Raw genomic sequence first — 23,406 nt, forward strand, 5'->3', positions numbered from 1 at the left:
TGGTTTGGCTTTTATAATTTTTAATGAATACAACTGTAGGTGTATTCACAGTTCCGGAACAATTAAAAACTGACGTTTTTATTGAAAAGGAAAGTGTACTAAAAATCCTGTTTCCTGGCCAGGAATATCTTGGGGCTGAAGACATTCCATCACAAAACTTCAGGAGCCTTAGAAGGAAGCCAGAAGCACTCCCTTCAGAAACGCTGTAGGGCTGCGCCTGCCGCGCCTGCCGGGCACGGCCTTTCCCTGGGGAACCGCTGTGATAGAGTCACTGGCGGAGGGGGTCAGGGTGGCCCAGCGGAGGTCGGGGCGGAGGGCCCCTCCCTGCTGCCGCTTGTTCTGTGTGGTGGTCAGATTTGCCCTGGAGGCACAGGTGTGTGTGAGTGTGACACTGCAGGGCGAGTGCCAGCTGTCCCGGTGTGGAGTGATTCCGTCTCCCGGTGCCCCTTCCGGACTCGAGGGTCGCGTGGGCCCTGGGAGCCCGGAGCTGTGTGGCCCCACCCGGAGGGAGGCGGCGCCTTGTACGGGACTCCGAGTCACTGACGTGGCTCTCTGTCCCCACGTCCCCTTTTTCTCTTTTTTCTCTTTGTACCTAGGGAAGATTTAGGATTCAGATTTATATCCGAACAGGTCAGCCACCACCCCCCCATCAGCGCGTTTTACTCGGAAGGCCTCAGTCAGGACTTCCTGTTCCACGGCTCCATCTACCCGAAGCTGAGGTTCTGGGGGAAGAGTGTGGAGGCGGAGCCCCGGGGCACCATCACGCTGGAGCTCCTCGGGTGAGCGGGCCGGGGGGCCGCCTCGGAGGCCGGGGCGCTGCTGTGCGGGCGGGGGTCCCCCCACGAGGGCGAGGCTCTTTCCCCCCCTCCCGGCAGGCCTTCCCTGCCGAGGCCGCAGCCTCCCCGCGGCAGGTTGTCCTGAGTGAGGCCCCCCGGGCTGCTGGCGGGGCCGCGGCGACCCCGAGGGACTCCTCTCGCAGTTGCTGCTGGGCCTGCGCGCCCCTCCCCCTGGGCCTTCACACGTCCAGCCTCTGGTCGAGTGGCCGCGTCGGCGGCACACCGAGCCTGGCAGCTGAGAGCGGGCGCCGCTGGCTCCTGCACTTGCTGGGGGCGGGGCCTCGGGAGCCGTGCGGGGTGGTTGTGGCTCAGGGTCCCAGGAGGCTGTACTCAGGACGTCAGGACCTGGGCTAGGCTGTGTCCTGAAGATGGCTGGGCGGGCATGACCTTCGGCTCACATCCGTGGCACTTGGCAAGGGCCTTACTGCTTCCCTGCCTCGTGGCCTCCCGTGGGGCTGCTCACAACGTGGCACTAGCATCGCTCAGAGCCGGGGACCTGAGGCGGGGAGGCACCACCAAGACAGAAGCCACAGTGTCTTGTGACCTAATCTCAGGACCTCCTGCCGCACGCTTGTGCTGTTGGCCACACAGGCCAGCTGCGGTCGACGTGGGAGGGGACGACGGAGGGTTTGGACTCCAGGAGGCGAGGAACATCAGGGGCATATTCTAAGCCTCAGTGCTCCCCAGTCCGTGCTGCCCAGACACCTCAGAGCATGAACCACATCCCCGGGGGCTGCCTGGCCGTTGCGCCCACCCAGGCCCTGGCACGCAGCCGGGTCTCGGGCGGGAGCCTCGCGGAGTGCGGCCTGCCACAGTGAGGCATTCCATGTGCTTTTGCTTCTTGTGCGTCCAGCCTGGCTGGGTGCAGAGCGTACCACGAGGAGCAGGAGGAGCACTGTCTCCCCAGCACACGCCTCCCGGGGCTGGCGAGGGCACCGGGCCCGGGGGCTGCCCCTGGGTGGGAACTGGCCTGTTTCCCGCGGTCGTGGCTTTCTCGGGGCAAGGCCTCACTGATTCGTACATTTAGGTTCCACCTGGGAACTGAAGGCATTCCAGACATTTGCCGAGAAACGCTTGGCACTGAGCTGATTTTTGCCCTTGATTATGGCTCTTGATGCAGCCTCCTTCAAGACAGGCCTGGTGATCTGCTCGCTTCACATTTGTGGGGTTTCCTTCCTCCTTGGGTGAGGCCCTGCAGGGAGGGTGAGGCGTGAAAGGGAAGTAGTGTGGAGGTTGTTCTGCGCTGCAGAGCGCGCCCCAGCTTTCCTGCCCACCTCGGCCCATGGCCGCCGGGCCTGCACTCTGCCTGTTTGCTGAAGTTGCCTCTCCATTGACAGCATCAGAGGGAAGCCACTCTTTCAGTCTTTTATCACTTATTAACTTGTCTTGACATTAAGTAGAAAGCTTTGTTGATGATACAAAGGGAAGAAGAAATAAATTTCAAACAAATGCTAAGCAACCAGCCACTGATTGAGGGACTTCAAAGGATACCAAGCTGTGCGGCAAGTTGTGGTGGCCGGGCTGGGCGTGTCTGGTTCCCAGCTGTGCAGTGGGTCATGGTGGCTGGGCTGGGCGTGTCTGGTTTGCGTGTAAGCCACACAGCATCTTTGCTGCGTCTGATTTGCTTGCTTTCTGGCATCTTTCGCAGACATAATGAGGCCTACACTTGGACGAACCCCACCTGCTGTGTCCACAATGTGATTATTGGGAAGCTGTGGATAGAGCAGTACGGGACGGTGGAGATTTTAAACCACAGGTAACAGGCCTGGTTGTCATGTAATAATCAAAGATGGGAGGCGATGGGTGAGGCAAACCACAGTGTCCAGGGTGCCTGCCAGGTACTTGAGGACACGTCTCACTCTGCACTCCGTGAGCGTTTGCTGTGTGCCGCCCCACCCCTTGCTGGCCTCCACGCACCCCCTGGGCAGGCAGGGCCCACTTCCTGGCCCCTCGTGCTCCTTGGCGTCCAGGCAGGCCTCACCCGCAGGGAGACCCGGCCTGATGGGGGCTGGGCCCGGCTCTGGTCAGCATCAGTGCCCCGTCGATGTGAGTTTTGTTTCAGCCCCAGTTGCTGACTGACTTTGGTATTTTAAACACTACAGTTGAGATTGCAAGATGTGAAAACAGTGCCCACCCCTAAGTCCTGCCCGTCCCCAGCTGTGGAGTCTTATTCCTGGAACTTCATTGAGATATAATTTGCATATCCTAAATCCACCCATTTAAAGTGGGCACTTAACTGATTTTTAATAAATTCACGCAATTGTGCAACCCTGAGCACAAGGCGGCATGAGGGCCGCCGCCTGCTGGCAGCCTCTCCCAGGCCCCCGCCCCAGGCGGCCTCCTGCCCGCCCTCCCCTCGTTCACCCTGCCCGCTGCCGTCTTGTGTCCCCGCAGGACTGGAGATAAGTGTGTGCTTCACTTCCGGCCGTGTGGACTGTTTGGAAAAGAGCTTCACAAGGTGGAGGGGCACATTCAAGACAAAAAGTAGGTCCCCATCCAGACTCGTTCCCGCGCGCTCTCGTGGCCTGCCAGCCAGGTGTAGCTGCAGGGGTGTCTGCTCTCGGTGGGGACAGTCGGGACTTTCTGTTTCGAGAAGACCTCCCCCTGCTGAGCCTGCGAGGGGGTGAAGGATAAGTGCCAAGTGTCATTTCTAGGGGGTGAGTGACTGCAGTTTCCAAGCAGAACTGAGGTTTCAAAGTCGTGGCCATGCGTTGCCTTCTGTCTGCCAGGAGCACCCACTGCCCGGGCTCAGGCAAGGCTCACAGGGCAGCTGCGTGGGTGTCATTTGCATGCAACTGGGTCATTCCAGTCTGTACATTAGGGACTTTTAAAGCTTCCATGAGCAGAGAAATGGTCTGTAGTTTTTAACAGTTTTTTTTATCTTTTAACCCCCTTGGGTACCTTATGTTTTGGGTCTCAAATTTCTTTTCTTTCAAAGGGAATTTGGACCTTATCATGTCATGAGGTCCCTTCCAGCTCCCAAAAGCTATACGTCCCCATTAGAAAGAAGTTCCCAGCACAGGGCAGTTGGGAGCGTGGCTCCCATCCCTTCCCACTGGGGCCTGGAGATTCACCTGTTCAAACCTGTAAGATACCTTTAGGCCTAAGACGCTGACTGCTTTGCCCACTGAAGTAAGTTAGAATGGGTGTGTGGGCTGCACAGGGCGGCAGCCCTGTCCCTGAGGAGGGCCCTGCCAGCAGGTGAGGGGGACCCAGGGGCACCGTGGGCAGCTGTCCGCAGCCGGGCTGGGGGCGGGGCCAAGCTGCACCGCCTAGGCCCCTTCACGGCGACCAGCCCTCAGGGAGCCCTCCAGGCTGAGCCTCCCAGGATGCCGCGGGGCTGGCAGAGCAGCACGCCAGGAGCATGTGGCCGCTGTGTGCCATCCCTGCAGGAGGATGCAAAGAAAGGAAGAAAAGGTGCAACACTTGGCGTCACTGACTGGGAATCAGGCAGAGGGCTCTGGTGGCTGGTGTGGAAAGAATCCCGGAGGTGTTAGCAAATGAAAGAAGCAGGCGGGTCATGGCTCTGTGGTCTGATGGTGGTTGTGGAGATAGAGCCCCCAGTGTCAGCTGATGGGGGCTGCTCGCAGTGCCAGGGAAGGCCCGAAGGAGGCAGCGCAGGGCAGTTCTGCGGGTTTAGAGAAGGTGACCACACAGGCACACTGGGCTCAAGCTAGACGGACACTCACTCCCTCTGCCCCTTTTTGTCTCCACAGCCCAGGTCCGCCCTTTGAGGTTTTAGGCTTTCATCTTTTCTGCTTTGCTTGTTGGCAATACGAATAGTCTCAAGTGACTTGAGTAGAGACCCTAAAATGCACGTTTTCATCTTCACATTTATGTCCAGAGTTTCCCTAAAGTTCCTAAGAAGACAAACCAGAGCAGGAAGTCATTCCATGGTCAGAATCAAGGTGCTGTATGTTTATATGAGTTTTTTCGCAATTGTTCACTTGGTTTTAAAAATCCCTTTGACGACAGCAAAAAGAAGCTCTTTATGATCTACGGCAAATGGACGGAGTGCTTGTGGGGCATAGAGCCGGCGGCGTATGAGTCCTTCAGGAAGCAGGAGAGGCGGGGCGAGCACCCAAAGAGGGCAAAGCCGGTAGGTGCTGCTCCCCGGCAGGCGCCCCACGAGGATGCTGAGCGCCCAGCGGCGGCCTGGGACTCCCAGGCTGCTAGGGACGGGCACCGGGACGTCGGTGCCCCTCCCCGGCCCCAGCTGGGAAGGGCAGTGTGAGAAAGCCTCTGTTGTCCCTCTGGGTCTTGCTTGGTGGGGGGTTTATCTGCATGCCGAGCACAGGGGCTGCTGTCAGGAAGCGCAGGGCAGGGTTTCCTGGTGGTGCAGTGTCTGCCCCCTCCTCCAGCCTGGCACAGTTGGAGTACACCTCCATTTCTTTCTGGAAACCCCTTGTTCTGGGTGCATCTAATAAATCTGTCTTCCTGCACCTTGTTAGCTTGAAACTATTAAAAAATCAAGCAAATGTCACTTCTGTGTTTTTAGTTCTGAGTACCAGGAAAGATGTTCAATAGCCGGAAAGTGTGCCTGGGGCTGTGCAGTTACTCTGAAGAAACCGGAAGTCGCCCTTCAGGGGTGTTCTGTTCTCCTAGACACTGAATCAGAATGTGCCAGCCCCGAGGGGTTCCGTGTTCACTTAGCAAAAGTCTGCGACCTCTGCTAGGGTTTTCAGTGTCTCTGCAGTGTGACGTTCTGTGTGTGCTGTTGGACATCTTCTCTGGTAATGCTCTTTCACTACAAAAAAGTAAACGTCCATTGAACGGCCAAACAGGAATGTTAACTCCACTCAGTGATGTCTTTTAATGAGTCAGCTCAGCTCTCCCCTGGGTGACTGAGACAGGAGAGAGGCCTGTGGTGCTCACCCTGAGCTGCCTTTGTTTGGCTTCTGCACCAAACTGCCCGTCCCGCTGGCAGTAGGGAGCCCTGTTATGGAGTCAGGTAGGGGAGCCACGGCTGGCTTTGCCTCATCGTAAGTGTCCTCTGGAGCAGCTGCATGAAGAATCGCTTTTTTTTCTCCAGGTCCCACTGATTTTGAAAACTAAATGTAGCAGTTTCTCTTCATGAAGATGTGATTTCCAGTTGGGGTTTAGTCTAGAAATGCAAAATACCGTGAAATCACCTGGGATGAACCACCTTTTGTTGAGGGCAGAATAACAGCATGTGGGAAAGTCTCCTCATCTGAGAAGCACACCCTTTGGGAGGTCAGCTCAGAAAAAGTGTCTTTTAGAAGGTGTTGCCCATCAGACTGTGGTCAGACTCAGTGGAGCTCCATTTCTGTTGTGTGTGCTTCTCCCAAGAGGAGAGCCGTGTCCTCTGCTGACTTCCCAACCTCTTGGGGACCCAGCTCAAGGAGCCCCTAAGAGAACATGGGCACCCAGAGGCAGGGGCCCAGCCCTCTGCTCGTCCTGAGGGACAGGCAGCCACAGACTGGGAGAGGAGCCTATGCTCCTTTACTGAGAGGCCATCTCACTCTGCCCGGGAGCCGTGCCCAGTGCGGACGCAGCTCCGAGAGTAGCTCGGCCACGGGCTGACCTGCCTGGGGTTCTGTTTCAGGACGATGGCACCGAGAAGGCTGATGGCCACGCGATGGATGCCATGCCTGAGGTTCAAGACACTGTGCAGGTCATTCCGGGCAGCAAGCTGCTCTGGAGAGTCAACACCCGGCCTCCCAACTCTGCGCAGGTCCGTGCTCCCCACCCCTGACTCCCAGCCCTCTGTAAGTCCCACCTCTCTGTGCATCCATCCTGGCCAGGCCCCTCGGCTGTACCCTGGCCACGCATCCATGCCACCTCAGCCTGCTGTCCCAGCAGATGGAGGGGCCCGCCGCCACCTGATCAGACTGAGCCTCTGAGGGCTTCAGGCCCAACCAGAGTGACATCCCAGCACTGACCTCCACCTGGCCTCCTCTGCAGCAAAGGCAGTACCCTGTCGACATGACACGTTCACACTCATGTGTCTGTGCACACAGCACGGAACGCAGCCGCCGCTGGGTGCCCCCCTGCACACCCTCACAGGTCTGTGCCGACTGCAGCCTGCTCACAGGGACTTCCAGACCAGGCTGGAGGGGTCATTTTTCTGACTTGTCAATTCTGATGCTTAAATGCAATTTGATACTTTTGAAAAGTGCACTTATAGTTTATATTAATATAATAAGCTTATTACATACATAAACATGTAATATAAAAATAATTATATAATAACATGTAACCATTGGTTTTAATATTGTAAATTATATATGACATAAACAACACATATAACACTGTGTTGTTAGCCCTATAAACATAGCGGAGCATGTGTGAAAAGGGGACAGAACACCCACCTAGAGACCCATTGCCTCCACTCAGCCTGTTACAATTTTAGCAGAGCGTGAAATAGTCTAATGAATAGACAGCTTACATTTTTCAGAGAATTCCTTTTAAAATAACACTCGTGCCTCCAGCCTTTGTTCAGTAAGCCTCCATGAGTCCCCCTGCCTGCCAGGCCCTGGGCGGGCCGGGTCCCAGGAGCAGGACTGGAGGACAGGGTGGGTGAGGGCTCCGCACCCCCACTGGCCTGCCTGTGCGTCAGGAGGTGCTGGGGACAAGCCAGCATGGCCGGGGGGCTGGTCTCAGTGCTGCAGAGGGAGGGTGGTGGGCCTCCGTGGGAGCTGAGGCAGGTGTGGGCAAGCCACTCAGGCAGAGCGCCCAGGGGTGGCTAGCACGAGGGCCCTGGGAGTGAGGGTAGAGGGGCGATGGGCTGGGGCAGGAGCCCCTGACATGGGGTGCCCTGGAGGCCTTTGAGCACCAGGGACCCAGTGGGCCCCTCTGGCTGCTTGTGGAGACAAACCACAGGAGGGGCAGGAGCAGAAATGGGAGGCAGGTAGGAGGCGAGTATAGAGGTCCGGCGAGGCAGTGGGCTGGCTGCAGATGGAGGCTCTCAGACCTCCTGGGGTGCTGAGGGGACGGCTATGCAAGTCGGGGGTCCAGATGAGGGTCAGGCACCCTGAGAAGGGAGAGGGCCCAGGCCCAGGCCCTGGGGCTGCACCTGTAGGGGCAGGGGAGGTGGAGCCCCCAGGGGAGACTGAGGCAGGAGGGGCTGCACAAGTGCATCTCGGCGGGAAGGAGCCCCTGTGCTGGGCGGCCCTGATGAACTCTCTGGTGAGCGGGTGATGGGGGGTTTGGAAGGAATGTCTGGCTTCAGAACTGACCTGCACACAGAGAAGAGGGCCATGGAATGATGGTCCTGTGCCTGCTCCTCCAGATGTATAACTTCACCAGCTTCACCGTCAGCCTCAACGAGCTGGAGGACGGCATGGAGGCGGTCCTGGCGCCCACAGACTGCCGCCTGCGCCCTGACATCCGAGGCATGGAGAACGGTGACATGGGTGCGTGCCTCATGGTGGGGGGCCTAGTGTGGGTGCCCGCCGGCTGGAGGCCTGGGTGCTGCTGTGGGTGGCTGGGGACTGGCACAGGGGCAATGCCAGCTCCTCTGATTAAACAAGCTGTTGGGCTCCCAGAATGGCACTTCCCAAGGTTGCTGTGGTGAAAGCTTTTCAAAAATTTCTAGCCTGTTGCAGACCAATCCTTTTATAAATACAATAAAATTTACTAAGAAAACAAAATGAAAGAATGAATGCAGAATACAGGCCCCGATTTTTATTATTAGCTTCGACAGACAGTGCTGTTACAGTTCACACACTGGACATGTTTGTTAAGAGTCCGTGTCCAGCCAGGTGTGCACAGTGGGTGAGCGTGTGGCACGCCAGGGCACTGTCCTCTCGCCCACTCACTCACGGCTCTGGGTCAGCTCAGCACCAACACTGCTCACTGACGTCTGCCCATGGTGAGTCTTGCTTCAGCAGCTGGTGTTCAGTGAGAACCCTCTCAGGGCAGCGCTGCAGGCAGGGTGGGGCACCTCAGCCCCACACACACCTGCAGGGGCACCTCAGTGCGGGAGCCACCTGTGCCCACCCGGCAGGTCGGGCAGGAACACAGTGTGTCTTTTGCGAACGCCTGGTGGGTGTGCACACGCCCTGGGGGCCGCCCTGGAACCGGTTTCCATTCCAGAGCGTGTGCTCCCACCCCTGCCTCAGGCGCCTGGCGGTGGGCAGCCGGCCCGGCGCTTATGCCCGGCTCTTATGCCCGGCTCTGACAGGGCACGGTTTCCCAGGCGAAGTGTGGCCGTGGCCCTGGGGCTGCTGCCCCACCTCACTGCCTTATGCGGCCCCTAGATCTGGCGAGCCAGGAGAAGGAGCGGCTGGAGGAGAAGCAGAGGGAGGCCCGGCGGGAGCGCGCCCGCGACGAGGCCGAGTGGCAGGCGAGGTGAGGCGCTGCGGGGGTGGGCGGGCCTTCAGCGTGACCTCTGGTGACTCTGATGCCACTGATGTTTTTAAAATCAGGTGTGGGTGCTTGGGCTTCCAATTCTACTTCATGTCGTGCCTTTTTTTAGTAGTTTGATATTTGGAATTGGCTTCTTCTGGAAAAAGACAGCTGGAAAGTAACCAGCCTTTGTTGATGTTCTAAAGTGGCCCTTTTGAAGAATACGTTCTGAAAGTAATGATATTTTGTCCAAAGAAAATAAATACTTTATGGTCCCCCAAAATTCACTCTGTGGCAAACTGCAAGCGTCCGTGGCTGTCTTCATGTCACAGCGTGCCACGCCGCCGTCACTGTGCCAAGGATGCCTATGGTGGCCCCGCGCTGGAGCTGGGAGCTGGTGGGTAGCAGCCGCTGCCACCCGGCGAGGCTGCCGGAAGCGGGGTGGGATGCCACCCATCTCCTCTCTACCCCGAATCTCTCCTCCTCCCCGGCCGACCCAACAAAAGGCGCTGCTGTCACTGAGGGAGGCGTGGGCGCTGCCCCTTCCCGTGCGAGGCACAGGCGCTGTTCAGGGCACAGTGGCGGAGTGAAAACGTGACTGGCACCTCTCCACTGAGTTGTCACCCTGGGCTGCAGGGCCGGGGCCTGTTTGGATGTGACGCCGCCTCGTCGGGGATGCAGCCCTGAGCCCAAGGGCAGGCGGATGGCAGCACCCGCAGCCAGCCTCTCCTGACTGCCGCTCTGTGTTGCAGGTGGTTCCGCCCAGGCAGTAACCCGCACACCGGGACACCCGACTGGTTGTACACAGGGTGTTACTTTGAGCGGGATTTCTCAGGCTGCCCAGATATCTACTGAGGGACAGGAGTGGCCCCGGGACCTGGACACTGAAAGGCTGGACTCCGTCAAGTGGCTGCTCTGAGCCTGGCCGTGCCAGAAGCCAGCTTTTCCAGCGACCGTGTTCGTGGAGCTAGCGCCATCCCTGGTCTAGGATTTAATTCTGATTAACGTTTGATTGCCAAACATTTTACTACTGTTGCAGTCTCTTCATACAGCTTCACATGGGGTCATCATGTTTTCATTAAGGTTTGGAAAGGAATCGTTTTTACAGCTCCCTTTATGGGGTGAAAATGAGTGGGGGCTTGGTTAGCTTACAGTGCCCTCTTAATTATAAAATTTATAACTAAAGGAAGAGTAGGAAGGGGTTTGTTTTCTCCTTATCATGCAGTGGCAAGGGTGTCAGAGGTAAAGGGTGAATCTTGAAAATAATCCTGCGAAGAGCTTCACACAGGCTGGGAACTTCCCGAACCGTGGCGGTGCCCAAGGGAAGATCTGTGAAGCAGCATATTGAATGAAATGAAAAGTTGTCAGATTCTGTATTTTTTACCACTCTTCAATAATGTAAAGATTACTTTTAAAATATTTAAGTTAAACGACTTGAATAGTAATTTGCTGAAGAGCAAGGTATGCATTAATCATGAAATATATACTGTCCAAAGTGAAGCTTCACCACGGCGACCGACGGTGGCCAGGGCAGTGAGGGTCGCTGGCAGAGCCAAGGCCCCAGACTGCTACCAACCTTGGGGGCTCAGGCCTGACAGGAGCCCCTGTGTAATTAAAGTCATTTAACAAAAGCAGGCATACGTGCACGTTAGCACACGTCCTTATCAAGTGACTGCTCTCTCTCTAGGAATGTCAACACCGTAGATCACGGTGGAGCTGTTTGAATGGAAGACAGGCTGCTGGGCACACGCATGCACACACACAGTTGTATGGATGGAGGGTTCTCACGCGTGCATACATGCACACATGCAGTTAAAGGAGTGGCAGGTTCTCAGTGAGAGTTGTTTGTCACTGTGTCCAGGCTCAAAACCACATTTGTAATTAAAGCACTTTTAAAAGCGAATACTGGTTCTGCAGGCTTGATTTTGTGTTGGAAACAGGAGGCTGTGGTGTTGAAGTTGAGTGCGGTGTCTGCTTGACAGGGACCCACACGGAGCCACTGGCTACATGCAGAGGCATCTGAGGATTTACTATTTTGACATTATTTCAGAGAGATTTTGAAGTATTGGGCCGTTAGGATGGGGAACCTCTGGCGGAGGACCGTGCACGTTACCAGCCCACCCTCCAGGGAGGAGGCAAGCAGAGAGCCTGGGGGCGGAACTAGGACGCATTTAGGCCACTGTGTTCAGGGCAGGCTGCAGGTTCTCGGGGACCACGTTTCCTGCCGCCTCCAGAGCTGGGCCAACAAGGCTGGCCTTGCTCAGTCCTCCCCGAAGGCCAGGTGTCCGTGGCCTGCTCCGCACAGTGGCGGCCCCACAGCTGATTGCTGTGCAAGTTCACTCCAGCTCAGGAGCCGAAGAAGAAGGGGTGAGGCCGTGGCCCCGAGGCACAGCGCGTCTGCAGGCTGGCCATTTTGCTCAGTGTGCTGCTGCTGTGCTCACATGCCCAGCCTTCCTGTGGCCACACTGGTGTGGTGTGCCTGTGGCATAAGGGCCCAGGTGCTTTGTGATCTTGGAACTCAGTGTCCCTGCGGAGTGAAAAGTAGGGCATGCTCCCCAAGAACCACACGTTTTCGTCTGCTCCCCTTGCAGTTAGGGGTCAGGTACGCGTCCAGAGCCAGTGAACATTTATCCAGAGCCACTGGAGATTTGCCGAGGACAGCCTGGAGTATGTTTTGTGTAAAGTGTACATTAGTGTTATGGGGCACACCAATGCTGGTTCAGTATGTCTCCTAAGCTGCCTCATACTGGGAATGAAGTCGTGCCTCGGTGGCGCGACTGGTGTGGGCCTGTCCTAGAAGTGGCCAGGGCATCACCTGGGTGTGACTTCCCGTCCTGAGGGAGTGGAGATGTAGGCTGCCCCGAGGGCCAGAACCCTCCAAAACGCTGCCTGTAAAGGGAGTAAATGGAACCGATTTCACAGATGCCCCATGCTCTTAGCAGACTGTTGAAGCCCCACAACGAGATGCAAGGGAGGGCAGGAAGTGGCCTGGGAGGGCAGGGCCATTGGTGTTCTTGACCACTGCCCCCTCGGGACTCTATCCCCAAGGCTTGTGCTCGTGGAAGGAACCGCCTGCACATCTGCGGACATATCGATCTGCAGCAGGGAAGCACACGTCAGACCCCTTGGCCTGGCACCTGGGGAAGAACCAGGTGCGGCCCTGCGGCCTCCAGGAGCCACAGGCAGGGGCCCGGCTGACACCCTGCCCCTTGTCCCATGCGCTTGGAGCTGTCCAGCTGGGAAACCATATACTGCACATGTGGGGGACATGCCATCTGCTCCCTGGTCCTCATCGGAACACAAGGTCAGGAAATCGGGGCAGGATGGGAAATGCCAGGAGGATCCCTGAGAGGCAGCCCCCCAGGCAGCCCCAGCTGTGAGCCCCCTGTCAGGACACCCATCCTCTGGGAAAACGTTCCCTGACAGAGATGGTGATTCACAGCCCCATGAGTCTTGCGCACCCGTGAGGAGAGGTCACATCAAGAAACAGAATGCTACGAAGCTCCGACAGTCCAGAAGCCCCCGTCGCCCTTTCCCTGTCCACCCTTGGGTCATGAGGGCTGGGGTGGGGCGCGCGGAGAACGGCTGGACTGGAACAGAGCTCGGTCGGTGGCAAGTTCGTACTAGTCCTGGTTTCTCCTCAATGTTGGGACTTTCTAACATCTTCCAAGGCCTCTTCTGTGTCCAAAGTGGGTACAGGGATCAGGATCCCTGGTAAAGAGCGTGCAGGCAGACCTGCAGCGTGTCACATGGCGGTCCTCTATGTGCGGACTTGGGGCCTCGCTGTGCCCCTCCGTCAGTGTGAGCGTTTCTCAAAGGGAAGCCAGCGCCTCGGGGTCTCTCGATAGTAGTTTACTGGGCAGTCAGGCCTGCGCTGGGCATGCCACTCCTTTTCCTCTTTGAGAGCCAGACTGTCCTGAGCCAGATCGGATGTTGAGGGAAGGCTGTTTGGTCCCTGCAGAGGGTGACGACACAGATGAGGGCCCCTCCTCCATGGCCACGCGTACCTGGCTGGCCTCAGCAACATCCCTGTCCCACCAGTGCAGCACAAAGCATGCTAGTGAATGGGTGTGCCTTGTAGTGCCCGTCAGTGCCCGTCTCTATAAGCCAGGTCGGTATTCGTCCATGGAAACGGGGTCGGTGCCCACCCCTGTAAGCAGGGTCGGTGCCTGTCCACAGTCAACCATTCTAGATTAGTCTTGGAGGCTGGTACAGATATGTGGGGATGAATGTCAAGCCCCAGCTCTGAATGAAGACGGTCTGGCAATGCTCGTAGTAGCACATTTTGCACTGACTGACCATCACTCGGCTGCTCTGGCCTCCCTGGAAAGGGCTGCAGATGGGCTGTGGACAAGTCCCAGGCCTGGGTGTCCAGTGTTCGGACGGTGTGCTCTGTAGGACTGGCCCAGCAAGTGGACTGTGTTGGAAAACTGCTTGTCATGTGAGAGCAGGGACTTGGGGACACTTGCACCGCCGCTGGGTGGGCTTGCCGAGCAGGGAGCAGCTCCGACTGGCCATCTCTCTTCTCTCCTGGGGATTGGAGCTCTTGGCTGGGAGCATTGAAAGGCCCTGAACACAGTGTTAGTTTGACTCAAGGGTCCCTGCTGCCCTGTGCGGCCAGCAGCTGCAGATGTCTCAGGAATGGAGGTGGCCATCCCAGCAGCCATAGTGGCTCTGAGCAGAGGGACAAATGGTCCACAAGATTTTAATGCTCCCAGAATGCCCCAGCTGCAGATGCGGAGATCCCCCGTGGGCCTCCATGTGTGATGATGGGGACCACAGAACACTGAGCCCCGCCAGAGCCCTTGTCAGGCACTGTCTCCTGGGTGCTTAATTCCCACAGTTACCATCCAGCCAGACCCACACAGGAGGGAGAGGAGGTGCAGGCAGGAAGAGGTGGGCTTGCCAGAGGTTTTCCGGTGGCAGGGAAGTGGAGGAAGTGGGACTCAAAACCTTACAGTGGAGCTCACCCTTGTGTGCACACAAGATGTGCACCTACCATCTTGTAACACCACAATCAGCATATGCAGTCAACTGACAGGATGTCACGGCCATTCAGTGGGGAAAGGACAGTCTTGTCAACATGGTGCTGGGAAACTGGACATCCACACACATACGAATGAAATTAATTCTTATCCAACACCACGTACAACATTGACACAAGATGGATCAAAGACCTAAATGAAAGATCTAAAACAATAAAACTCCTAGAAGAAAACATGGAGCACAAATTTCATGACACTGGACTTGGCAGTGATTCTTGGGTGTGACACTAAAGGCACAGACAATAGAAAAAAACAGACAAACTGGGCTTCGTGAAAATTTTATAAATGTTGCGTGTCAGACACTATCTGTCATCAGAGTACAAAAAAGGGCAGCCCACAGAGAGAAAATATTTGCAAATGATATACATCTGCTATGGGATGAATATCCAGAATAGAGAACTCCTAAAACTCAACAAAAAAGAAACAACCCAATTCAAAAGGGGCAAAGGGCTGCCTAGACATTTCTCCAGAGAAGATACAGATGGCCAAGAAGCCCGTGACAAGATGCTCCCACTAGTCAGGGAGATGCAAATCACAACCAATGGTGAGGATGTGAAGAAATCGGAACCTTTGTGCATTGTTGGTAGGAATGTAAGATGGTGCAGCCGCCATTGAAAACAGTATGGCATTTACTCAATTACAAAAAGTTACCATATGATCCAGCAATTCCACCTCTGGGTATGAACCCGAGAGAACTGAAAGCAGGGTCTCCGGGGGTATTTGTGCGCCATGCTCACGGCAGCAGCCAGCAGCCAGCAGGCGGAGGCAACCCGAGCGTCCCTGGCGGATGGACGCATGAGCCAGGTGCGGGGCGCGCACACACACACACACACACACACACACACGCAGTATCAGCCTCGGGAGGGCAGGGAGCTGCGACACACCCACCACACGGTGAGCCCTGAGGGCCTTACGCTAAGTGAAATGAGGCCGTCAGGGGAAGACAAACATTGCTACGAAGTTCCATTTACTGAGTCGCCCAGAGCGGCCAGAGCCACCCAGAAAGCAGAACGGTGGGGGCCAGAGGCCGGGCGGGGGTGGGGGGGGACAGGACAGTTCCAGTTGCAGAATGAAGAGTCTGAAGGTGGTTGTGATGGTTTCAAACATTACAAACGTATTTAATACCACTGAACTGTATGCTTAAAAATGGCTAAAACGGTAAATTTTATGTGTATTTTACCACAATTTTAAAAACAGTGGAAAAGTCATCGGGGGTTGAGTAGGAAGGGGGGCTGGTCAGGCTGACGCAGATGAAACCGCCCGGCTGATGTGCTGCTGGCGGGCACGGCCTTGGGCGTTTGTCTGAACCCCAAACCGCAGAGTCAGCAGCGGGGGAGGCTGCTGGTGTGTGGGGGGCAGGTGAGCCCTGCGCTAAGTTTTGGTGGGGACCTAAAATTGCTCTACAAAAGCAAGCCTATCATTAAAAGCAGAAAAAACAACAACAAAACCACCCGGCAAACGGCTCTTCTCACGCGGCCTTGCCTCTCATCTTCGCACCGGGGACTCCCCGGTCGGCCCTCGGGATTGGCGGGTTCTTTTCCGTGTCAACTACCGGAGCAGGTGCCTCCGGGCGCGCGTCTCCCCCGGGAACGACGGCGCGGCCGCCTCTTCCCGCGCGCAGGGCCCTCCGTGCACCCCGCGCCGACGCGTCCCGGGACAGCCTGTGCTGCGGTCGCTGGCGGCCCGCCTGTCGCGCGGCCCCGGGGGCTGTCGGGCGCGCTGTTTGCGGGCGCCGCCGGGGAGCTGGCGTGGGGCGCCCACCGCGGGCAGCGGGCGCTGGCGGGGCCGCCGCAGCTGCCCATCCACGCAGCCCGCAGTCGGCCCCACAGCGCACGTCCACCTGGGGCGTGTTCCTTACTGTAGGTTTTTCACGGGAAGTGCTGGAAGTGGATAAAGCTGGGGTTTGGGGGCCACCCCAGGATACAGGCTCCCGGGCCTGCGGGGAGGGGGTGCTGGCGGAGAGCCCCGCCCAGGTCACTGCGGGAAGGGAGCCCAGCCTTCAGGCCCTGGGGGGCTGGGTGCCCTGCGGGCACTGGTGGCAGCCTTTTAACTTCCCATGACTTTGAACGAAGGACGCCCGTCTCTGGCGCCTCCTCAGGGAAGCCAGGCCGGGTTTCCTCTCCGGGCTCCCCCCTGGTTCCGTGGCACCACCAGGAGGGTCACAACCCCCAGGTTCCCTGCCGTCCCCCAGCCCCCTCCTCTCCTCGCGTCTCTGGAACCGTTCAGACTTCAGAACGTACCCGGAGCCCGAGAGCCTTTGTATGTGGGTTTTATCTACTGATTGATATTTACCATATTAGAAATTAAAATGAAGAAACTTAGGAATATTCATTAACTAATTAGAAAATAAACCCATTACTTATTAACATAAATAACATTTTAAATAAAAAACAGCTCTATTTCCCAAAACAAAAATAGGGAATCTTTAGCTCACAAGACAGTGGATGCGGCAGGCGCTGGAATGAATGGGTCAGAGCCGCGCACACCAACGCAGATCAATCTTAAAACCAACATTCGATAAAACGTATTTTTCACTTATGTATATAAAAAGCTTGAAAACAAATTTCACGTACACGTAAGCCGTCAAGCAGGGTGGCGACGTGAGTCAGGGCGCCCGCTGTGGGGCAGGGAGGGGTGGCGAGGGCTGGGGGGCCGCCCGGCGGGGCAGCTCCCGGCTCCGAGCCCCGGGCCGAACGGGGGCCAAGGGGAGGGGCTCGGCCCCGCTGACGTTCCCGTCTGTACCGGCCTGACCTGAGGGAGGTCGGCTGCCTCCACTCTGCTCTGACCGGCCTTGTGGAGAATGGGGGGCGGCCGTGTCAGCGGCCATGCGGCGGGCCTGGGGGACCCCGGGAGAATGGGGGGACGCTGCGCTCACGAACCCTAGTCCTGTCTGTGGTTGCGTCATCTTTCCCTGAGGGACGCGAAGCCGATCCTCCCCAGCCTCCGTCCTAAGACCCCCCTCCCCGACTCGGTTCCATTTGCCCCGCGTCTCGGGACGAGGAGGCTCGCACTGACCGTGACCCCGAGAGCTGCCGCCCCGCGCCCCCAGTACGCACACGGTCTCGCGCCGCCTGGGCCGTCGTTCCCGGCGCCGCCTCCAGGGGCCGCCGCCGCACCCCCATGACACAGCAACAATAGGGGCCGCTCTGGCCCGCGCGGCGCCCGCCCGCGCTTCCGCCGGAAGGGAGCCGCCGGCGCAGGGGCGGCCTGGAAAGGGACGATGGACGGCCTCTCTTACCAATCGCTCACAGCTCAGCTCCAGCTCCGCCCCTGACGAGGCCCAATCGGCGGCAGGACCGGCGGGAGGGGCGGGGCGAGAGGGAGCTTCCGGCGGGGCCCGGCAGGCGCTGAGGAGGAAGAGCGAACTCGGACGGCGACTCTCGGCCGAGTGTCGGCGCGGGCCAGGTGCGGGGGACACCGGGGCGGGGACGGTTACGGGGGCGCCGCGGCCGCGCGCGGGCGGAGGTCTCGCAGCCCTCGCCGTCCGGGCCGGCCCGGCCGCCGAGCTGCCCCGGCCCCCGCCCAGCACCAAGCCGCGCTGTGAGGCCTGCGGGATGCGGGGGCCCTTTCACGCCGCGCCGAGGCTGCTCGCCGGGGGGCGGCTGGACCCGGCCGTGGGCTTGCCGCGCGTCCCCAAGAGCTCGGTTTTTCTTTTTTAAGGGAGCCGACCTGCCGTGCTGCCGTTTACCGGGCCGCGTCCGACGGAAAGCAGGTACCGGCCGGGCCTGGGTCCCCTCTGATGGGGCAGCTGGGTCTGCAGCCTGCTCGAGCGTTTGCGCCCCAAGAGCCCCAGCCCGCAAGCGCCGAAGGGGAGGCTGAGGAGGGGCCCCCGCCCGGGCAGTGGTGCAGTTTGGGGGCAGAGGTTAAGTTCGCTCCGTGAAACGCGAGAGCAGCTGCCGTACGGGCCTTGGCACCTGGCCCCGTTTGCCCAGGTGCGGCCCGGCTCTGGGCCGCCCAGGGGGAGTTTTCTGCGGGGCGTTGAGCAGCCTGGCCTGGGGGCTCCGGTGCCCCGTGCGTGGTAGGGGCCGGGAGGCTGAGGGGGGACGCTTTCACTCTGCGGGTTCAGCGTAACATTTGAGGAGGAAGTCAGGTTCTCCACGGTAGTGACCGGGCCTGCGTGCTGGCCCCTCTTCCAGGATGACGACTTCCGGCGCTCTGTTCCCCAGCCTGGTGCCAGGCTCCCGTGGGTCCTCCAACAAGTATTTGGTGGAGTTTCGGGCAGGAAAAATGTCGTTAAAAGGAACCACCGTCACCCCAGATAAACGGAAAGGGCTTGTGTACATTCAGCAGACGGATGACTCCCTCATTCACTTTTGCTGGAAGGACAGGACATCTGGGAACGTGGAGGACGTAAGTGTCTGTTCGCCTGGACCTGCGTCACTGCGGTCCCGGCGCGCGGCCACTGCTCCCCCATGGAGCACGGTCGGTGGGATCGGTGGGAATCACCGGTGCCCGGTTGGCGCTGTACGTTTGGCGTTGCCTGTGGGTCCTCCTCTCGATGACTGTGGATTCCTGCCGTCACTCGGTATGCTCTGAGCAGAAAACTAGGTGTCTGCAACTGCAGGAGCCGCGCACAAACCCTGGCCTCTGTCCCAGCACCCCAGAGAGCCTGCGGTGGCCACTCTACGTAGGGTTCTTTGTTCCTCAGACTGACTTGTTCTTTTAGCAGTTCAGGGTTGACTTTTTTTTTACTCAACTTGGAATGTTCCCCAAATGTCTCTATTAAAAACCCTTCAAAAGCCAAAAGCCCACCTTCCCCTTTTCAGTGCCAAGTCCGTCTCGCTGCTCTGAGGCCCTCTCTGGGGTGTGTCTGAACCTGCTCGGGGGAGGCCCTGCTGGTGAGGCTCTTGGCGGCTTGCTCATCTCTGCCCTGTGTCCCCAACCCACACACTCAGACTTGGGGCTCAGCATCTACTCCCGGGAGGTACCAGGACCCCAGCATGCATGTTTCTGTGGCTCTCTGTAGGATCTGATTATCTTCCCCGATGACTGTGAGTTCAAGCGTGTGCCGCAATGCCCCAGCGGGAGGGTCTACGTGCTCAAGTTTAAGGCAGGGTCCAAACGGCTCTTCTTTTGGATGCAGGTATGCAGAAGGTTTGGTTGCACTACATCTTTTTATCACCTTCACGAAATTAGATTAGACACTGGCTTGCTGGATGGTAGAGTGCGCTTTGACAAACCAGCTGGCTCGACCGAATATGATTGCCACAGAACCTAAGAATTATGGTGCACTTCCTGGAGGGGGCGTTGGGGTGGGGTGCTTTTCTAGGGCCCAAACACTTGTGGCTGGGCTCCCAGTAAGGGATTCCAGGTATGGGATTCCCCGGCAGACTGACAAGAGTGCCTCCTGGGTTGGGCCTGTCTCACCCCATTGATGGGCCCTTGGCCTCTGGTTGCCTTTTTCTCCCAGTGACCCTCAGGGGTCGTGAGGGCCCTAGAGCAGAAGCAAGGAGGACCACAGTAGTCTCCCTGCTCTGTTTTATAGAAACAGGGCCCCCTCTCAGCTCTGCTGAGCCCTGCCCCTGGCTCTTGGATGTGTGCTCTGGGATCTGTGGGTGTCCGTGTGCCCCAGTGCGGCCTCTCTCCAAGCTGCAGTGTTGCCTGAGCCGAGCATCCGGCATTCCTTCTACCCTCTGTAGGCCAGGGGCTTGTCTCTGTTGTAAGAAGGGTAATCTGGGTGCCCAGGGGGCTTGCTGGGCCAGGGGGTACACGTGTGCATGTGCAGTTGACACAGATGTTGCCATGGCCCCTCCCCAGAGGTAGGGCCTGGAGCCCTGTCTGGAGCAGGGCGGAAAGTCCTCTTCGTGAGCCTGATGGCCTGTGTCGCCGCTGCTCCCCTCTGCCATGTAGTGGGAAAGCAGCTGTGGACAGTGAGTGGATGAGTGAGAACGGCCCTGTTCCAGTGAAGCTTTATTTCCAAACACAGGCGGGGCTGTGGCTGCTAACCACTGGCGCAGAACTTGTTCTTCCACGGTTCTGCTAGGAGCTACTAGGCTCACAGTGCCCAACCTTTTCTGTTCTTCCTGATGCTGCCTGGTTGGCGCCTCTCCTCCGCTTTGCCCTGAGGCTGGGACAGTGTCTATCTTGTCCTTCTCCTATGTCGCCAGCACCCTGCAGGGCCACAGCACACCTCAGCATCTGTCCCTGAGTGGCTCTGACAGCGCACTCTACCCCTGCCTTGCCGCTGCTAATGTTGCGTGCTGGCCTCCTGCCTTGTGTAGTTCCCAAGTAATCCTGAGGCCATGGTGTTCCGTGGGCAGTGATGTGGCCAAAGGGTCGTTCCATTGCATCACCTGGGTTGGAGAAAGGGTTTATGGTTTGTAGACCATCAAATGTAGAACTGACTTTCAAGGGATCAGAGGGCCTGGCCCTGTGCATGTGGCCTGCTCGTGGGGCTTCCGTCTCCCTGCCTGTAAGATGGGCACTGTCACTGCGACTACTGTTGTCAGTCCTGCTTGGTCCTTCAGGTTGGCCATGGACAGGTGACTCACCTGAGCCTCTGGTCCCTCCCCTATAAGTCGGGGCAGTGGCTCTGTTGCAGGTGTCTGTCCTTCCCTGCAGGAACCCAAGACAGACCAGGACGAGGAGCACTGCCGGAAGGTCAACGAGTACCTGAACAACCCCCCAATGCCCGGAGCACTGGGGACAAGTGGGAGCGGAGGCCATGAGCTGTCTGCGCTGGGCGGTACGGCCACCCTCGGGGTGCTGCGAGGTCCATGGGGAGTCTGTGAATGGGTCTTGACAGGATAGGCTGCTTATTTGCAAGTGCAAATGGAGGATTCCAAATTAAGAGCCCCCCTTACAGGTTCCAAGTCAGTCCCCACTGCCATCCTCCTGTGACAAAGCAGTATTTGAGCTTTGCCCTGTTCACTGTACAAGTCGGGGTTGCTGGAGGTAGGGACGTTACCATGGGGGATGTCGACTGCCTGTGCTGGAGGCCCCTGGCACCTCAGGCCCCTTCCAGGAGCCCCAGCCCGTGGCACTGTGGGTCGCCCCGGCCACAGGCAGGCCCCACGTCTGAGCACCTTGTCTTCCAGGTGAGGGCGGCCTGCAGAGCCTGCTGGGGAACATGAGCCACAGCCAGTTGATGCAGCTCATTGGACCTGCCGGCCTCGGGGGGCTGGGTAAGGCGCCCACCGTCAGGGGCCTTGGTCACGCATCAGGCAGCCTTCAGCAGTGGCTGCTTTTGATCAAGTCTCTGTCTTCTGATTGGCTCTGTCTGAGCACTGGCCTCCCTAGGGAAGGGCCTGGTGCCAACCACTGGAGCCGGGAGCTGGACCCAGCCCTGAATTTCAGCGTGCACTGGTTGGGCTGGGTTGGGTGTGCTTTGTGGACATTTAAGAAATACTCTATGTACCAGATTTAGACTACACGTCACCTTGAACCTAAATGCATTCATAATGTAACAGGATGAACAGAAGTGATCTGTTACTACCATCTGAGTAGTTGCTGCCCTCACCCCGCCATTGTGGTCGCCACTCCCTGCTCGTCCCTTGGCTTTGGTGTGGGGTGTTTCTGCTCGTTAGGCAGGGGAAGGTGGGCTCTCCAGGTGCGTGTGACATCTGCGCTCCTGTCTCCTTGTCCCTCATAGGTGGACTGGGGGCCCTGACCGGGCCAGGCCTGGCCAGCTTACTGGGGAGTGGAGGGCCTCCGGCAAGCAGCTCCTCCTCCAGGTGAGCCTCACCCGGCCCCCACCCACCTTCACATGCCCCCAGGGTCCTCTGCCTCAAGGAGACCGGACATAAGAGGGTACCCGGGAGGGTCCCCTTTGTGGTCTAGACTCTCCCTGGCCTCTGGGGCAGGACTGACGTGTCACGGGCACCTTTGTGGGCGCGTGGCCACTCCAGCGCTGCCCCCGCTCTCCCCAGCTCCCGGAGCCAGTCCGCCGCAGTCACCCCGTCCTCCACCACCTCTTCTGCCCGCACCACCCCAGCCCCTTCTGCTCCAGCAGCTGCCTCGGCCACCAGCCCTAGCCCCGCGCCCAGTTCAGGTAATGGAACCGGCACAGCAGCCAGTCCAGCCCAGCCCATCCAGCTGAGCGACCTCCAGAGCATTCTAGCCACGATGAGCGTGCCGGCCGGGCCCGGAGGCGGCCAACAAGGTAACAGGAGCCCCTCAGCTCCAGGCGGGCGTGAAGGTGCCTGCCGCCCCGCCTGCCTGCTGGCTCTCCGAGGCGTGTCGGGCACGTCCCTGGGCTGCCCTGCCTGCGCATCACCGCACCCCCCCAGCAGCTCCATGGCCCGGGAGCCTGCGGATGTCCTCCCACGTGGGCATCCGAGTGGCCTCCAGCCGCTGATGGCCATGCTCGCACCCTAGTTGACCTGGCCAGTGTGCTGACGCCCGAGATCATGGCGCCTATCCTTGCCAACGCAGACGTCCAGGAGCGTCTGCTGCCCTACCTGCCCTCCGGGGAGTCACTGCCGCAGACCGCAGAGGAGATCCAGAACACGCTGACCTCACCCCAGTTCCAGCAGGTAGCCTCAGGGGCTGGGCGCCCCGCCTGCCCTCAGTGCCTGTCACCCGGTGTCCCCGCGCTGTAGCTGTCCGAGTGACTCTGCCGAAGGCACACTTAGGGGTCCTGGCTCTTCCTCGCAGGCCCTGGGCATGTTCAGCGCCGCCTTGGCCTCGGGGCAGCTGGGCCCCCTCATGTGCCAGTTTGGCCTTCCTGCTGAGGCCGTGGAGGCTGCCAACAAGGGCGGTGAGTACCTGCTCATCTGCTCTCCTCGTGCGAAAACAAGCCTGTCCGTTCGCAAAGCAGGGCTGGCCGTCCTGGCAGCCCCAGGCTGTGGGCTGCTGCTTGCCTCCTGTCCCCTCTGCTCAGCAGTCCCGGGCCAGGGTCTAGAAAGGTCACCCCACACTTTTAAATGCGTTTTAGATGTGGAAGCATTTGCCAAAGCAATGCAGAACAGTGCCAGCCCTGAGCAGGAGGGCGACGGGAAGGACAAGAAGGATGAAGAGGAGGACATGAGCTTAGACTGAGCGACTGCTCCTTTCCGGGGCAAGGGGCTCGGCTGTGTGATTTTAGTAGTGACATTCGTGATCCGTTGCGTACTCTCACACCTCTCTTCCAAGTTTCGAAGAAATAAAAGTCTTTTCCTGTATGTGCCAACTCCAGCTTGTGTGTGCCTGGCACAGGCGGGAGGTGCCCATGGTTCAGGGAGCCCCCTCCCCGGGCATTCACCTCCTGCAGGAGCCCTTGGCTGGTTCCCAGTGCC

At 58.5% G+C, this 23,406-nt stretch overlaps 2 protein-coding genes across 5 annotated transcripts in view; both read left to right on the forward strand.

The window, feature by feature from the left end:
- OSBPL2 (oxysterol binding protein like 2) overlaps window positions 1-10,577 on the forward strand; it is a 44,884-nt gene extending 34,307 nt beyond the window's left edge. For all 3 annotated transcript variants that reach the window (XM_036901801.2, XM_036901800.2, XM_036901803.2), the window contains exons 7-14: window positions 597-779; window positions 2,485-2,592; window positions 3,231-3,320; window positions 4,812-4,935; window positions 6,403-6,531; window positions 8,089-8,212; window positions 9,059-9,149; window positions 9,899-10,577. In XM_036901801.2, coding sequence (XP_036757696.2) covers window positions 597-779; window positions 2,485-2,592; window positions 3,231-3,320; window positions 4,812-4,935; window positions 6,403-6,531; window positions 8,089-8,212; window positions 9,059-9,149; window positions 9,899-10,001 — 952 coding nt within the window. In that variant the 3' untranslated portion in view covers window positions 10,002-10,577. The remainder of the gene's footprint in view (window positions 1-596; window positions 780-2,484; window positions 2,593-3,230; window positions 3,321-4,811; window positions 4,936-6,402; window positions 6,532-8,088; window positions 8,213-9,058; window positions 9,150-9,898) is intronic.
- A 6,909-nt stretch (window positions 10,578-17,486) lies between these two features.
- On the forward strand, window positions 17,487-23,292 carry ADRM1 (ADRM1 26S proteasome ubiquitin receptor). 2 transcript variants are annotated; one of them, XM_036901798.2, is made up of 11 exons: window positions 17,487-17,596; window positions 17,852-17,903; window positions 18,328-18,541; window positions 19,158-19,274; window positions 20,753-20,876; window positions 21,229-21,315; window positions 21,783-21,864; window positions 22,039-22,292; window positions 22,508-22,665; window positions 22,787-22,889; window positions 23,067-23,292. In XM_036901798.2, the coding sequence occupies exons 3-11, from the start codon at window positions 18,329-18,331 to the stop codon at window positions 23,168-23,170; spliced, it is 1,242 nt and encodes a 413-aa protein (XP_036757693.1). In that variant the 5' UTR covers window positions 17,487-17,596; window positions 17,852-17,903; window position 18,328; the 3' UTR covers window positions 23,171-23,292. The 2 variants fall into 2 exon arrangements, with proteins under 2 accessions (XP_036757693.1, XP_036757694.1); XM_036901799.2 differs by having other exon boundaries at window positions 17,489-17,596; window positions 22,060-22,292.
- Window positions 23,293-23,406: the final 114 nt, after the last annotated feature.

Source organism: Manis pentadactyla, chromosome 5 (assembly GCF_030020395.1).
Source record: "Manis pentadactyla isolate mManPen7 chromosome 5, mManPen7.hap1, whole genome shotgun sequence".
Taxonomy (NCBI): Eukaryota; Metazoa; Chordata; class Mammalia; order Pholidota; family Manidae; genus Manis; species Manis pentadactyla.

Excerpts from the sequence above, each read along its gene's own strand:
- ADRM1 (XM_036901798.2), top strand. The coding sequence starts at position 18,329 with ATGACGACTTCCGGCGCTCTGTTCCCCAGCCTGGTGCCAGGCTCCCGT. Across the intron at positions 22,666-22,786 it reads CCTCACCCCAGTTCCAGCAG|GCCCTGGGCATGTTCAGCGC; the intron begins GTAGCCTCAGGG and ends TCTTCCTCGCAG. Across the intron at positions 22,890-23,066 it reads GGAGGCTGCCAACAAGGGCG|ATGTGGAAGCATTTGCCAAA; the intron begins GTGAGTACCTGC and ends AATGCGTTTTAG.